Source organism: Enhydra lutris, unplaced genomic scaffold (genome assembly GCF_002288905.1).
Source record: "Enhydra lutris kenyoni isolate GAN:26980312 unplaced genomic scaffold, ASM228890v2 scaffoldscaffold7, whole genome shotgun sequence".
In the NCBI taxonomy this organism is placed as follows: domain Eukaryota; kingdom Metazoa; phylum Chordata; class Mammalia; order Carnivora; family Mustelidae; genus Enhydra; species Enhydra lutris.
This window is the reverse complement of record NW_019154091.1, coordinates 40918058-40931656: the sequence shown is the minus strand read 5'-3', so window position 1 is coordinate 40931656 and position 13599 is coordinate 40918058. Positions and strand designations below refer to the sequence as shown.

Genomic DNA, 13599 nt, shown 5'->3' with positions numbered 1-13599 from the left:
ACCAGAATCTCTTTTGGGGAACTCATTTTAAGATTTTTCTTTCCAATTCAGGCAAAAAATAACTTTGCTCTTGCCTACTTGAATGGAATCTTGCTATTTGGACATGTGCTGAAGACATATCTTGAAAATGGAGAAGCTATTACCACCCCCAAATTTGCTCAGGCTTTCAGGAACCTCACTTTTGAAGGTACTGGTTTCCTAAAAGCAGACAACAACAGCAACAAAACTTAACTAACACTTTCTGCAGAAAGCTGAAGAAATTCAGGCTTTATGGACAGACTTTGGGAAGCAAAGAGGAGGGTTGGCCATAGATAGATCAATAGCTAAACTTGGAATTTACTTGGATATAAACAACATTGCATACATTTGAGGGTTGCTATTATTGATATCTGGACCCCAGTTTATGCTTCAGGATATCAGAATCTTTCAATACTAAAGAAAGAGCATATGGCCTGGACTTTGTACTTATGAACAAACTCATCACAAGTCATCTTGGACAGTGATGTCCTGACTGTGCTTAGAGACTAGCAAGAAGAGAAATCTCTGCAGTTTGATTTTGGTCCTTCCATATCTCCTTTCTATCCTTTAGGGATCTGGGACCCTGTATTACTCTCAAACTACCAAAACCTCTCATAACAATATTACCCCAAAGTTCCCAACACATGTTCTGAGTGTGAAGTTTGCTTACTGTAATTTTAAATTGCCTCTCCCTAATTGCTATTGAATAGTGATATCAAGCACCTGTTCATGTGCTTATAGGCCATTTGTGTGTGTTCTTTAGAAAATATCTCTTCAAGACTTTGCCCCTTTTTGACTTGTTGACTTGTTTGGCTTTTGTCTGGGTATGAATAGCCAATGAGATATATGATTTGCAAATATTTTCTCCTATTTTGTGAGTTGCCTTTTTACACTGTTGATAATGTCTTCATGCACAAAGTTTTTAAATCTTCACAAAGTCCAATTTGGCTATTTTTTCATTGGTTGCTTGTGCCTTTAGTATCATATCCAAGAAATCAGGGCCAAATCCAGCGTCAAAAAGCTTTGTTATGTGTTTTCTTCTAAGAGTTTTATACTTGTAGGTTTACAATTAGGTCATGGATGCATTTTGAGCTATATGGATATCCAATTTTTCCAGCACCATTTGTTAAAGATTCTCTTTTCTCCCAGTGAATGGTCTTGTCACTCTTAGCGAAAATCACCTGACCATATATGTAAGGGTTGATTTCTGGACATCCTATTCTATTCCATTTGTATACACATCTGACTTTATGCCAGTACCATACTGTTTTGATTACTGTAGCTTTGTAGCAAGTTCTGAAATTAAGAACTTAGTCCTTCAGCTTTGTTCTTCTTTTTCAAGATTGTCTTGACTATTTAGGGTCTTTTGAGATTCCATATGAATTTTAAGATGGCTTTTCCTATTTCTGCAAAGAAAAAAATCATTATTTGACAGGGATTGTATTAAATCTGTAGACTGCTTTGGGTAATACAGACTTCTTAACGATATTGTCTTCCAACAATATGGAGCAAAATGGAAACATGGAGGTTTCCATTTATTTTTATCTTCTCCAATTGTCTGCAGAAATACTTTATAGGTTTGTTTTTTTTGTTGTTTTTTTTTTGGTACAAGTCTAGTTTGTCTGATATTAGCATATGAATATACTACTCTGTTTCTGTCACTCTCTTTCAGTTACTATTTGCATAGAATATCCTTTTCCATCCTTTCTCTTTCATCCTATTTGTGATTTTGAATCTAAAATGCATCTCTTATAGATATTATATAGAATTATTTTTTTAAGATATTCCCTAGTCTCTATCCTTGGAGAATTTAATCTATTTTATATTTAAAGTAATTACTGATAGTGGAGATTTACTTTTATCATTTTGCTCTTTGTTGTTTGTTGTCTTAGAGCTTTTTTTGTCTCTGATTATCTGCATTATTGTCTTCTTTTATGGGTAGTTGATTTATTTTGTAGTGGAATGTTTGAATTCCTGTCTTATTGTGTTGTTTATACTCTTCAACCATTTTCTTTGTAGTTACTATGGATATTATAGTTAACACCCTAAGGTTATTACATTCTAATTTGACTTTATACCAGTTTAACTTCAATAATATCCAAAACCTCTACTCCTTTAATACTTCCATACCCACCTTCTTCTGACGTTGACGCAAATTGATGCAAAATTACATCTTTATACGTGTGTGTCCAAAAACATAACTCATGATGTTTTAAACACTAGTCTCTTAAATTATATCAAAAAAGTAGAGTTACAAACCAAAGTTACAATAGTGGTAGTTTTTAGAATAGTTTTAAAAAACATATTCATCTCCTAAATCATGTAGAAAGCAAAAAGTGGAATTAAAGACTATTGTTGTATTAATGCTAGATGTTATAATGGCCCCTGTATCTGCCTTTACTGAGATCTTTATTTCCTCGTTTGGCTTCAAGTTATTGTCCAGTGTTCTTTCACTTCAACCTATAGGGCAACCTTTAACATTTCTCCCAGGGCAGGTTCTGGTGGTTACAAACTCAGCTTTTGCTTATCTCAGAATGTCTTAGTTTCCCCCTCATTTTTGACAGATTCGTTTGATAAAGAATTCTTGGATGAAAGTGTTTGTTTCATCAAATTTGAAAATTTTGGGCCATTATTTCTTGAGATATTCTCTTTACCCCTTTCTCTTCTTCTTCTTCTTCTGCTGGTTCTTCTTCTTCTGCTGCTGCTTCTTCTTCTTCTTCTTCTTCTTCTTCTTCTTCTTCTTCTTCTTCTTCGACTTCCTCAGCACATATGGTGTTCTGCTTGATGGTGTTACACGGGCTCTGTTCACTTCACTTTTTTTCTCTTCCTCAGATTTGATAATTTCCATTGTCCTATCTTTAAGTTCACTGATTCTTTCTTCTACCTGCTCAGATCTGCCTTTGAATCTCCTTAGTGAGTTTTTCATTTCAGCTATTGTACTTTTCAGTTCTAGAATTTCCTCTGGTTTTCCTTCTCTTTATTGATATTTCCCTTTTGTTCTTACGTCATTTTCCTGACTTTATGTATGTCCTCTTTTAGTTCTTTGAGCATCTTTAAGATAGTTTTAAAGCCTTTGTCCATTAGATCCACCATCAGGTCTTTTTCAGGGATAGTTTCTCTTGGTTTATTCCTTTTTCTTTTGATTGGGCAAGACTTTCATGTTTCTTTGTCTGCCTTGTAATACTTTGTTGACAACTAGATATTTGAATTCTAATAATTTGATTCTAATAATCCTAGAAATCACATGGTAAATGGAGAATTTTTACTGGTTTAGTAAATATTCTTAGCAAAAACTTTTTCACTAATTAGATTTAACTGGCTGATTATATTTTCATCCTAACTGCAATGCAAAAATGTTCTCTTCTAACTAAATACTAAATAGCATGTCTCTTAAAAATATCCATCAGAGATCTCAGGGCCAAGAGCCAATGAATGTTCCTTCTGATTAGCTCACTAACATAGTTTTTCAGTAAAATAGAGCAATCTGAACCTATTCTATACACAGTGTAAGGATCTAACTCGTTTTTCAGTCAAAAAGTCAAAGGATAACTCCAGCTTTTTCTGATTTTGCCCTAGGGCATGCAGGTCCTGTGACTTTGGACGACTGTGGGGATATTGACAACACTATGGTGCTTCTGTATACTTCTGTGGAAACCAACAAAGTATGTCTAACTTCTTATCAGGAACTTGGGGTGAAGGGACTAGATGAAGAAGGATAACTACAAGGCGAGTTATAGCAAAGGAATCAGAGAAGTTGTGTTTAAAATCTGCAAGTTATTTATTTCAGTCACAATTATGACCTACTTAGGACTGTATCCTTTAAACATTTTGACCCATACCTTATTTAGAATGTCTACACTCTATTGGCTATATAAAATACCCACCCAGAATACATTGATATAAAGACCAGACTATTGATGGGATACCAATGAGAGGATGACTGTGCTTTTCTAAGAATTGTTTATTCATTTCCACAGCTAAAAATTACAAAGAAACATTCTTATTCTCTCCATCTGAACTCATGAAAATCATTAATTTTGCATCTTTCTGACACATATAAACAGTCCTATGATGTCATGCTCTTATTCACGTTATCTCTTTTCTCCTCACCTACATATAGGTTCTTTAAGGAAAGGAATGGGTCTTACTTCTCTATGCCTCCAGTGCTTGGCTTCTTATATGCCATATAGTTGATGACTGATCAGCTTTTAATTTAAAAATAAAACACCTGTCTCTATGTCACCCAAAGTTGTGCCCATCACAAAGTATGAAAGCCCCTGTTCTGCCAACCAAATGGTCAGTAGAAAGTTTTTTTTTAAGACATCATGTCTTGACATAACTAGGAATCTAAGAGAAAAAATTATTCATTTTTTCATGTGATTTTCCGATGTCATTATCACATCTTTAAGTCATATATTTAGTGCATATATTGACCCACTTTCTTAAAAAATATCTGTAATGGAAAATGTGGAAAGGAGAGGGAAGATGTCTAGATTGAGAAAGTTAAACCAGAAATTTGGGGGCAACGTTTCAGAAAAGTACTCCGTAGTTTTCAGTTACTATAAAAACCTTGAATTTAATGCTCTATTTCACATACACTTCATGGGAATACTTTAAAATAAAGTCTCATCAATGCTCCTGTTATTATAGTAACTATAAAGAGAACTATACTCTTCTTTAAGTTATTTATGTCTGGGATGATGCTCTTGGAGAGAAGCAAATGCATGTAGAAAGATCCCACATCAGCCTCATAACTGCTCTTCAGTATGAAAAATGTTCTGTGCACTCATTCTGTCTGAAGGAAAATCTAGCTGAATTTTTCAATGAAGGCAAATGTAGTTGAATTTTTTGATGATTTAATGCCATCAATTGTGCTGTATTATATGTATATGTAGGGAAACCAGGGATTCGTTCTCAAAACACAGGGATATGAATAAGTTATTCTGTATCCAGAGGAAGTCTCAATAGAGATCAATGTACTACCCTCTAATATTAGGATATTTACTACACTTAGTATATGCAATTATAGATCATGCTCTCAAGTTAAAAGTATATTTCTAAAGATGGAAAACTTTTATCCAGGAAGTTTTGAGGGAATGGTGTTGAATTTAGAACAATGGTCATTATATGCAGCAGCAATAAAAGGATGTACTAATATATCCCATCAGCAGATTGCTGAAAAAGAAAACTTTTATTTCAGAAACCTAATTAGTATCACATACAAGATAGCACATTAGAGCAAAAGGATAGAAGAGATTTGAAAATTATGTAATTGACAAATTTAAACATGAATTATTTCAGAGCCTCTTGATATGCCAAAATGGGTAATGAATGGATTTTAGCTGTAGTGCATTTTCTCAAGATACTATTTTCAGTAGCAACTTAATATTGTGAAAAATATTGGTACTTCACTTATCTTGTGACTTGGAGCTAACTATTTAATTTCTTTTGGTCTCTATTTAAACTTTTTTGTAATATGAGAGACTTGAACTAGTTCTCTAAAGACCCAAGGAATCCATGTTGGGTAGGAGTTACTGGTATGAGCATAAAGTAGCATACGATTGTAAAGAAACAAAAATAATTGACCCACCTGAAGCTTAACTCTACTTTCATGCTGTGAACTAATAAATAGTTGCTAACTAGCTAGCTCCTGGCTGCTAAACATTACTTTGTTTCGCTGAGAATTGTTACTATGAAATTCAAGTGTCATTGGGCAGGACCATCTCATCAGAAGTCGTTCTAAAATGTCTTTTTCTGCTCATCCTTCTTCTTTTTCATGCCCTGACACAGTACAGGGTTCTCTTGAGCTATGACACCCATATAAATAAGACTACCCCAGTGGCTAACAACCCCATGTTCATCTGGATGAACCACAAACTTCCTAATGATCTCCCAGGCCAGGGTAAGATATCCTTTAGTGAATTTTGTTTCCATGAAGTTGCTCTTCAGGTAAGGTAAGTACATTCAATGGTTTATGCAATTAGCACGCGTTTTTATGTTTTCATTTGTTTTGTTTGTTGTCTAAATTAGATTTGCCAAGTTTGTAAAATGTGGACTTTACTTCCCTGCCTAATGAATATTACCTTTCTGATTAAACACTGAAAATATCCCTAATCTAATTTAGCTATACCTCTCTTTAATACATGCCCTACCTACCAACAAAATTTATCCTATAGAAAATTAAACTTGACAGTTGGCAAAATGAACACAAAGACATGTATTCTTTCTTTTTTTTTGTAAAGATTTTATTTATTTGACAGAGAGATCACAAGTAGGCAGAGAGGCAGGCAGAGAGAGAGGAGAAAGCAGGCTCCCTACTGAGCAGAGAGCCCGATGTGGGGCTCGATCCCAGGACCCTGAGATCATGACCTGAGCCGAAGGCAGAGGCTTAACCCACTGAGCCACCCAGGCACCCTGAGACATGTATTCTTAATACCACTTATTCCATTTTATCGCAATAAACTCAAAGTATACATATTTCAGCAAAGAACACAAGATGCCATTAGCTATTGGTCATCAGTGAGCATGGCTTCAAAAGTCTCCCCGATTTCCTCATCGGATGCATACTTGGGTTATCATGATGGCTACCCACCTACTTAAAATGAGTTCCTGTCATGTCATGGAAAGCCCTACCATGAGCAGGACTTCACCCATGCGACTACCGATGCAACCACCTAACATTTGCCATCACTGGACAGGACCAGCCAGGTATGTCCTGGACAACAATGTCTCAGGAAAATCTGGCTTAGCCAAGGCTTATGACAATGAATAGTAAGTAATTTCATGTTACTAATCTATTTCTTGAGAAAAAAAGTTAAAATTTGGACAAATATTTATGCCCAAAGATGCAAAAAAAAAAAAAGGAAGAAACATTAACAAAACTATTTAGCAAATGATGATATATCCAAAATAGAATATCATAAGCCAATTAAAATAATTATTTACAAAGAATTTTAAATGACATAGGAAAACTTATAAGGTAAATTAACAGGAAAATAAACAACTTTTTATTTAATGAGATTCTGACTTTGTAAAAACAATGTTAGAAATAGACTGTAAAGAAATATTCTAAAATGTTAACAGTGGTTGCTTCTGAGTAATAGGATCCTAGAAATATTTAGTATTTGTTTGTTTGTTTGGTTCATTGGTTGGTTGGTTGGGACTTTTCTTTTCTTTTTTTGCTATTTTATGTTTTTCTTAATTTTCCAAGTTTTTCCATAATGAGTATATTAATTTACCACTTTTAAATATTAAAAAATAAACTAGAACTATTTCTCTCCCAGTCCTGGTCTGTAGCCAGAAACTGAGGCTGATATGATATAAAGAGAAAAGTTCTGATTTGATGCACTTGATTGTGTTAATGTGTTTGACACACTTACTATGTTTTCAGTCCTCTTGCATCCCATGAGTCAAATATGGTTAAAAATGATTCTTGTATTTTTATTCAGTAGCCATGAGCAGTTGGCTAAAGCAAAGAAGCAAGGAGGAGGTGGGAAGTGAGGTTCCCACTCTTCTAAACAATAAGCAATCCTGAGCTGATTTCAAGTTTACTGTTATCATTTTTCAAGTTTTTATTTTAATTCTGGTTAGTTAACATACAGTGTTAATTAGTTTGAGGTGTTCAGTATAGTGATTCAGCACTTCCATACATCCCCCTGTGCTCATCACAGCAACTGTCCTCCTTCATCCCCATCACCTATTTCACCCATGCCCACATCTCCCTCTCCTCTGATAACCATAAGATTGTTCTCTATAATTAAGAGTTTCTTTCTTGCTTTCTCTCTCTCTTTCTCTCTGTCCCCTTGGCTTGTTGATTTTGTTTCTTAAATTCCACATATGAGTGAAATAATATAGTATTTCTTTTTCTCTTCTTTCGCTTAGCATTATGCTCTCTAACTCTCTAACTCTCTATACTCTCTAACTCCATCCATGTCATTGCCAATAGCAAGATTTCATTCTTTTTTATGGCTGACTAATATTCCATTTCATATAAAGATGTGACATATATAAATATATATTTATTAATTATATTTTATAGTTATGTTAATTATAATATACTATGCTGTTATATGTTTATATGTAAATTTTTATATATTATATAATTTACATATATCTATACATATACATATATACATATAATATATAATATACATATATAAATGTATATATAAAATATATATTACATATAATAATTATAATAATATATGTCTGTTCATGTCTTCTGCCCATTTTTAAATATTTTAAAAATATTTTATTTATTTATTTGACAGAGAGAGACATCACAAATAGGCAGAGAGGCAGGCAGAAGGTGGAGGGGGGGAAGCAGGCTCCCTGCTGAGCAGAGAGCCTGATGCAGGGCTCCATCCCAGGACCCTAAGACCACAGCCTGAGCCGAAGGCAGAGGCTTAACCCACTGAGCTGCCCAGGTGCCACTTCTGCCCATTTTTAACTGGATTGTCGTTTCAGTGTTTTCTAAGTTCTCAATGTATTTTGGATCCTAACATTTTATTGGATATGTCATTGGCAAATATCTTCTCCCTTTCTGTAGATTGCCTTTTAGTTTTGTTGATTGTTTCCTTCGCTCTGCAGAGCCTTTTATTTTTATGTAGTCCCAAGAACTTGCTTTTGCTTTTGTTTCCCTTGCCTGAGGAGACATACCTATAAAGAAATTGCATGACTGATGTCAAAGAAGTTACTGCCTCTGTTCTCTTCTAGGACTTTTGTGGTTTCAGGTCTCATCTTTAGGTCTTTAATCCTATTCCAAATAATAAGATACCTAGGAATAAACCTAACCAAAGAGGTGAAAGACCTGTACTCTGAAAACTGTAAAACATTGATGAAATTGAAGACGACACAAAGAAATGAAAAGATGTTCCATGGTTATGTATTGGAAGAACAAATATTATTAAAATGTCCATACTATCCGAAGCAATCTACACATTTAAGTCAATCCCTATCAAAATACAAACAGCATTTTTCCAGATCTAGACCAATCTTAAAATTTGTATGGGCCCACAAAAGACTCCCAATATCCAAAGCAATCTTGAAAAAGAAAAACAATACTATCATTGCCTTTTAAAGTTGACTTCTTTTCATTAACAAGCTTTTTATTTTAAATTATCTCTAGAACCAACTGCAAGATTTGTAAGTTTAAACCAAACTTACTTTTGAAACATATCTCTTTTCTCATGGGTTTCTGCAACTCTCTGCTTTTTTCTTTTGTAACTTTTGGAATTACAATTATTTTTTTCTTATATTTCTTATTTTCTTGTATTTCTTGTTTGTTTGGTTCATTGCTTGGTTGGTTGGTTGGGACTTTTTCTTTTTTTTTTTTTTGCTATTTTATTATTTTTTTATTTTTTATGTTCCCTTATTATAGTGACAATATTAGTTTGTATTTTTAATGTATTTCTTTAAGAGTTTTTAGGTATTTTTTATTCAGTAGAATGATCTGTTCTTTGTAAAATGCTCAACTTCTCAAAAAGCAATTTTAAAAAATATTTTATGTATTTATTTGAGCAAGAGAGAACATGAGTGGGTAGGTGTGGAGAGGAAGAAGCAAACTCCCCACTGAGCAGGGAGCCCGATGTGAGGCTCCATACCAGGACCCTGGGATCATGACCTGAGCCAAAGGCAGACACTTAACCCACTGAGCCACCCAGACACCCTTCAAAAAGTAATTTTTGAGAGAGCTCTCCTTATTTACCCCAAAGAGATCACATTAAATATTCACATTATATTATTCTTATTACAGGGACATTGTATCATTCTGAGCAACTTCACTTCATCCTCATTTAACCAGAAAATTCATTTAGCCAGAGCTTTTCATTACTCAGCTATTCCTACATTTAATTTTAAACTTTAAAAATAAAGTAACTCAATCTTTCAAATAGTATACCAATAAGATATTCCTCTGGTCTTTTATCTGGATACACAACTGCCCCCTAAGTAACAGAATGTTCATCTGAGATAACATCATCACTGTTATTTCATTCATTCTACAAAGATTTACTAGTGCCATTCAGTGTTCGAAGCACCTGGGACACAGCAATGGACAAGGTACATTTGTTCCTGTTCCTCATCCACACCATCATCATCTGCCTCCTGGGTTACAATAACATCCACCTGACTTCCTGCTTCAGTTCTGCTTCCTGTCTACCTCCCGTCCAACCAACATTGCCACCAGAATGAAAGCGTGGATCCAGTCATGTTGTTACATTTTGCTAACACTCAATTGGCAGCTCCCCTTTAACCATAAAGTCCAAGTGGCTTATTATAGCACAAAATGTCCATTAATCTTCCCTCTTCTCTAGCCTTATCTTTCTTCTTACCTGAAATCCCTTTCCCATTCCTTCAATTTCTACCTACTTCTTAAAAAAAGGGAGGGTGAAGAGTCTTGCAATTTCATGCCCCTGTGCCCTTAGTGATACTAATCTCTCTGATTAAAATGTATCACTCCCCCTGAAGATGAGAAGCTGCTCATCTTCAACATTTAACTTAAATTTCATTTTTCTACGTTCCTCAGCATCCCAGGAGGCTATTGATCTCGCTTACATCCCACCAGACTTCTAACATAGAATTTATATCATACTCACTTGTTTACACATTTTTTAAACCCTACACTGTTTAAATGTAGGGTCTAATCTTTTTTTTTTATTTAAATTCACTTAGCCAACATATAGAACATCATTAGTTTCAGTTGTAGAGTTTAGTGAGTCATCACTTTGCATGTTTAACACCTGGTGCTCATCACATCACGTGCCCTCCTCAATGCCCATTACCCAGTTATCCCATATGCCCACCCACCTCCCCTACAACAACCCTCAGTTTGTTTCCTATGATTAAGAGTCTCTCATGGTTTGTCTCCCTCTCTGATTTCTTCCCATTCCATTTTTCCTCTCTTCCCCTATGATCCTGTTCTGTTTTTTAAATTCTGCATATGAGTGAAACGATATAATTATCTACCTCTGATTGACTTATTTCACTCAGCATAATACCATCCAGTTCCATCCATATCGATGTAAATGGTTAAGATTTCATTCTTTTTGATGGCTGAGTAATATTCCATTGTGTATATATACCACATCTTCTTTAGCCATTCACCTGTTGATGGACATCTCGGCTCTTCCCACAGTTTGGCTATTGTGGAAATTTCTTCTATAAACATTGTGGTGCAGGTGCCCCTTCAGATCACTACATTTGTATCTTTGAGATAAATACCTAGTAGTACAGTTGCTGGGTTGTAGGGTAGCTCTATTTTTAACTTCTTGGGGAACTTCCATACTGTTTGCTTCCCACCAACAGTGTAGGAGGTTCCCCTCTCTGCACATCCTCGCCAACATTTGTTGTTCCGGACTGGTTAATTTTAGCCATTCTGACTGGTGTGAAGTGGTATCTCATTGTGGTTTTGGGTCTATTCTTTATTCACATATGCCCAACAAAGTGCCTTCGAAGGGACGAAGGAAGGAAGGACAATAACTATAAATCCTGAGTTTCTACTCAACACATAGTCACACTGTATTAATTTTAATCAATTTACTTCTCTAAGTGTGAGTTTCTTCCTTCTTCAGATCAGGAGATTTGTTAACTGATTCCAAGATTCTTTCCAACTATCAGATTGTATGACCTGGTTTTATAAACTCATTTTACCATCACTGTCAATCTAATTAAATAGACTGTGATAACCATAGCAGCCACCAGAAGGCAGCTGAAGCTTAACCTTTGAACTAATGTCCCACTGTGACTTGACCAAGCAAAGCTGAAAAATATGTTGAATTAACAACCATTATATTTAAATAGTATACAGTATATTTAAATATCATAAGTATATTTAGTGTGACGAGATGTTCGTGCTGTCGGGGGCAGATATGAATTGAGATGCAGGAGGACCCAGCAGTCAGAAGTCCTCCAGTTCTGCCAATTCACACTGTAGTCTAGGGGATGTGTCATTTCAGTAGACTGATGAGTAGAATTGCTGATGAGTAGAAATTTATTTCTCACACCAACCTTGAGAGTGGTGGTAATAGCATTGGTGGCGGGGGGTGATAGGAGTGATGATTACAGTAATAAACAGAATTCGCACCATCAGATATGCCCATTCAAATGCAAAATACTAATCTGTTTCTGCGTGATGAGAAGAGAAATCCAGAGCTCACATCTTCACTGTTAAAAATTTCCCCCTTAACACTCTTACACTGTTGGTGGGAATGCAAGTTGGTATAGCCACTTCAGAAAACAGTGTGGAGATTCCTCAAAAAATTAAAAATAGAGCTACCCTATGACCCGGCAATTGCACTACTGGGCATTTACCCCAAAGATATAGATGTAGTGAAAAGAAGGGCTACATGCACCCCAATGTTCATAGCAGCAATATCCACAATAGCCAAACTGTGGGAAGAGCTAAGATGCTCTTCAACAAGCAAGTGGATAAAGAAGATATGGTCCATATATACCATGGAATATTATGCCTCCATCAGAAAGGATGAATAACCAACTTCTGTATCAACATGGACAGGACTAGAGGAGATTATGCTAAGTGAAATAAGTCAAGCAGAGAAAGTCAATTATCATATGGTTCCACTTACATGTGGAACATAAGGAATAGCATGAAGGACATTAGGAGAAGGAAGGGAAAAGTGAAGGGGGGAATCAGAGGGGGAGACAAACCGTGAGAGACTGTGGACTCCAAGAAACAAACTGAGGGTTTTAGAGGGGAGGTGGGTGGGGAGCTGGGTGACCCTGGTTGGGGTATTAAGGAGGGCACATATTGAATGGAGCACTGGTTGTTATATGTAAACAATGAATCTTGGAACACTACATCAAAAACTAACGATGTACTGGTATGGTGACCAACGTAAGGTAATAATAATAAAAAAAAAAAATCCCCTTAGCAGAAAACAAGATAAGAAGCAGAGACCAAGGGCTGTGTTAGTTATCAAAGCATAAATCCTTCCAAGTTACCCCTTATAGAAAGCATGGAGACATTTTTAGTGAAGAAAATTCATACATGTGCTGTTAAAATCCAATAGTAAAAATGTTCATAATGGGGGCGCCTGGGTGGCTCAGTGGGTTAAGCCGCTGCCTTCGGCTCAGGTCGTGATCCCAGGTCCTGGATTCAAGCCCCACGTCGGGCTTTCTGCTCAACAGGGAGCCTGCTTCCTCCTCTCTCTCTGCCTGCCTCTCTGCCTACTTGTGATTTCTCTCTGTCAAATAAATAAATAAAATCTTTAAAAAAAAAAAAAATGTTCATAATGGAATGTGAGTGTGCCTGGTCCCTCCTTTGTCAGATCCGGTCTCTGAGTCACTTCTGCCTTTAGTTTGTTGCATATTTCTAAATAATATGCATATATTCATAATTCATATGCATAATAGTATGCATATATTCATAATTGCATATTTCTAAATAATATGCATATATTCATGATTCATAAGCTTTGGATCTTATCTGTTTATTTCTTGTATTGATAAAAGATTTAGTTCATCTTCACCAGCCCTACTTCTTTTCTAACCTTTTCTCAATATAGTTATATTTGTCAGTACATTTGTTGGGTACCTTTGTAATTTTAGTTAATATGCATAAGC

At 35.4% G+C, this 13599-nt stretch overlaps 1 protein-coding gene across 2 annotated transcripts in view; it reads left to right on the top strand.

The window, feature by feature from the left end:
* LOC111142267 (guanylate cyclase 2C) overlaps positions 1-13599 on the top strand; it is a 79728-nt gene that overhangs the window by 29370 nt on the left and 36759 nt on the right. For both annotated transcript variants that reach the window (XM_022495319.1, XM_022495320.1), the window contains 3 exons: positions 52-187; positions 3595-3680; positions 5809-5920. In XM_022495319.1, the coding sequence (XP_022351027.1) occupies positions 52-187; positions 3595-3680; positions 5809-5920 (334 nt within the window). The remainder of the gene's footprint in view (positions 1-51; positions 188-3594; positions 3681-5808; positions 5921-13599) is intronic.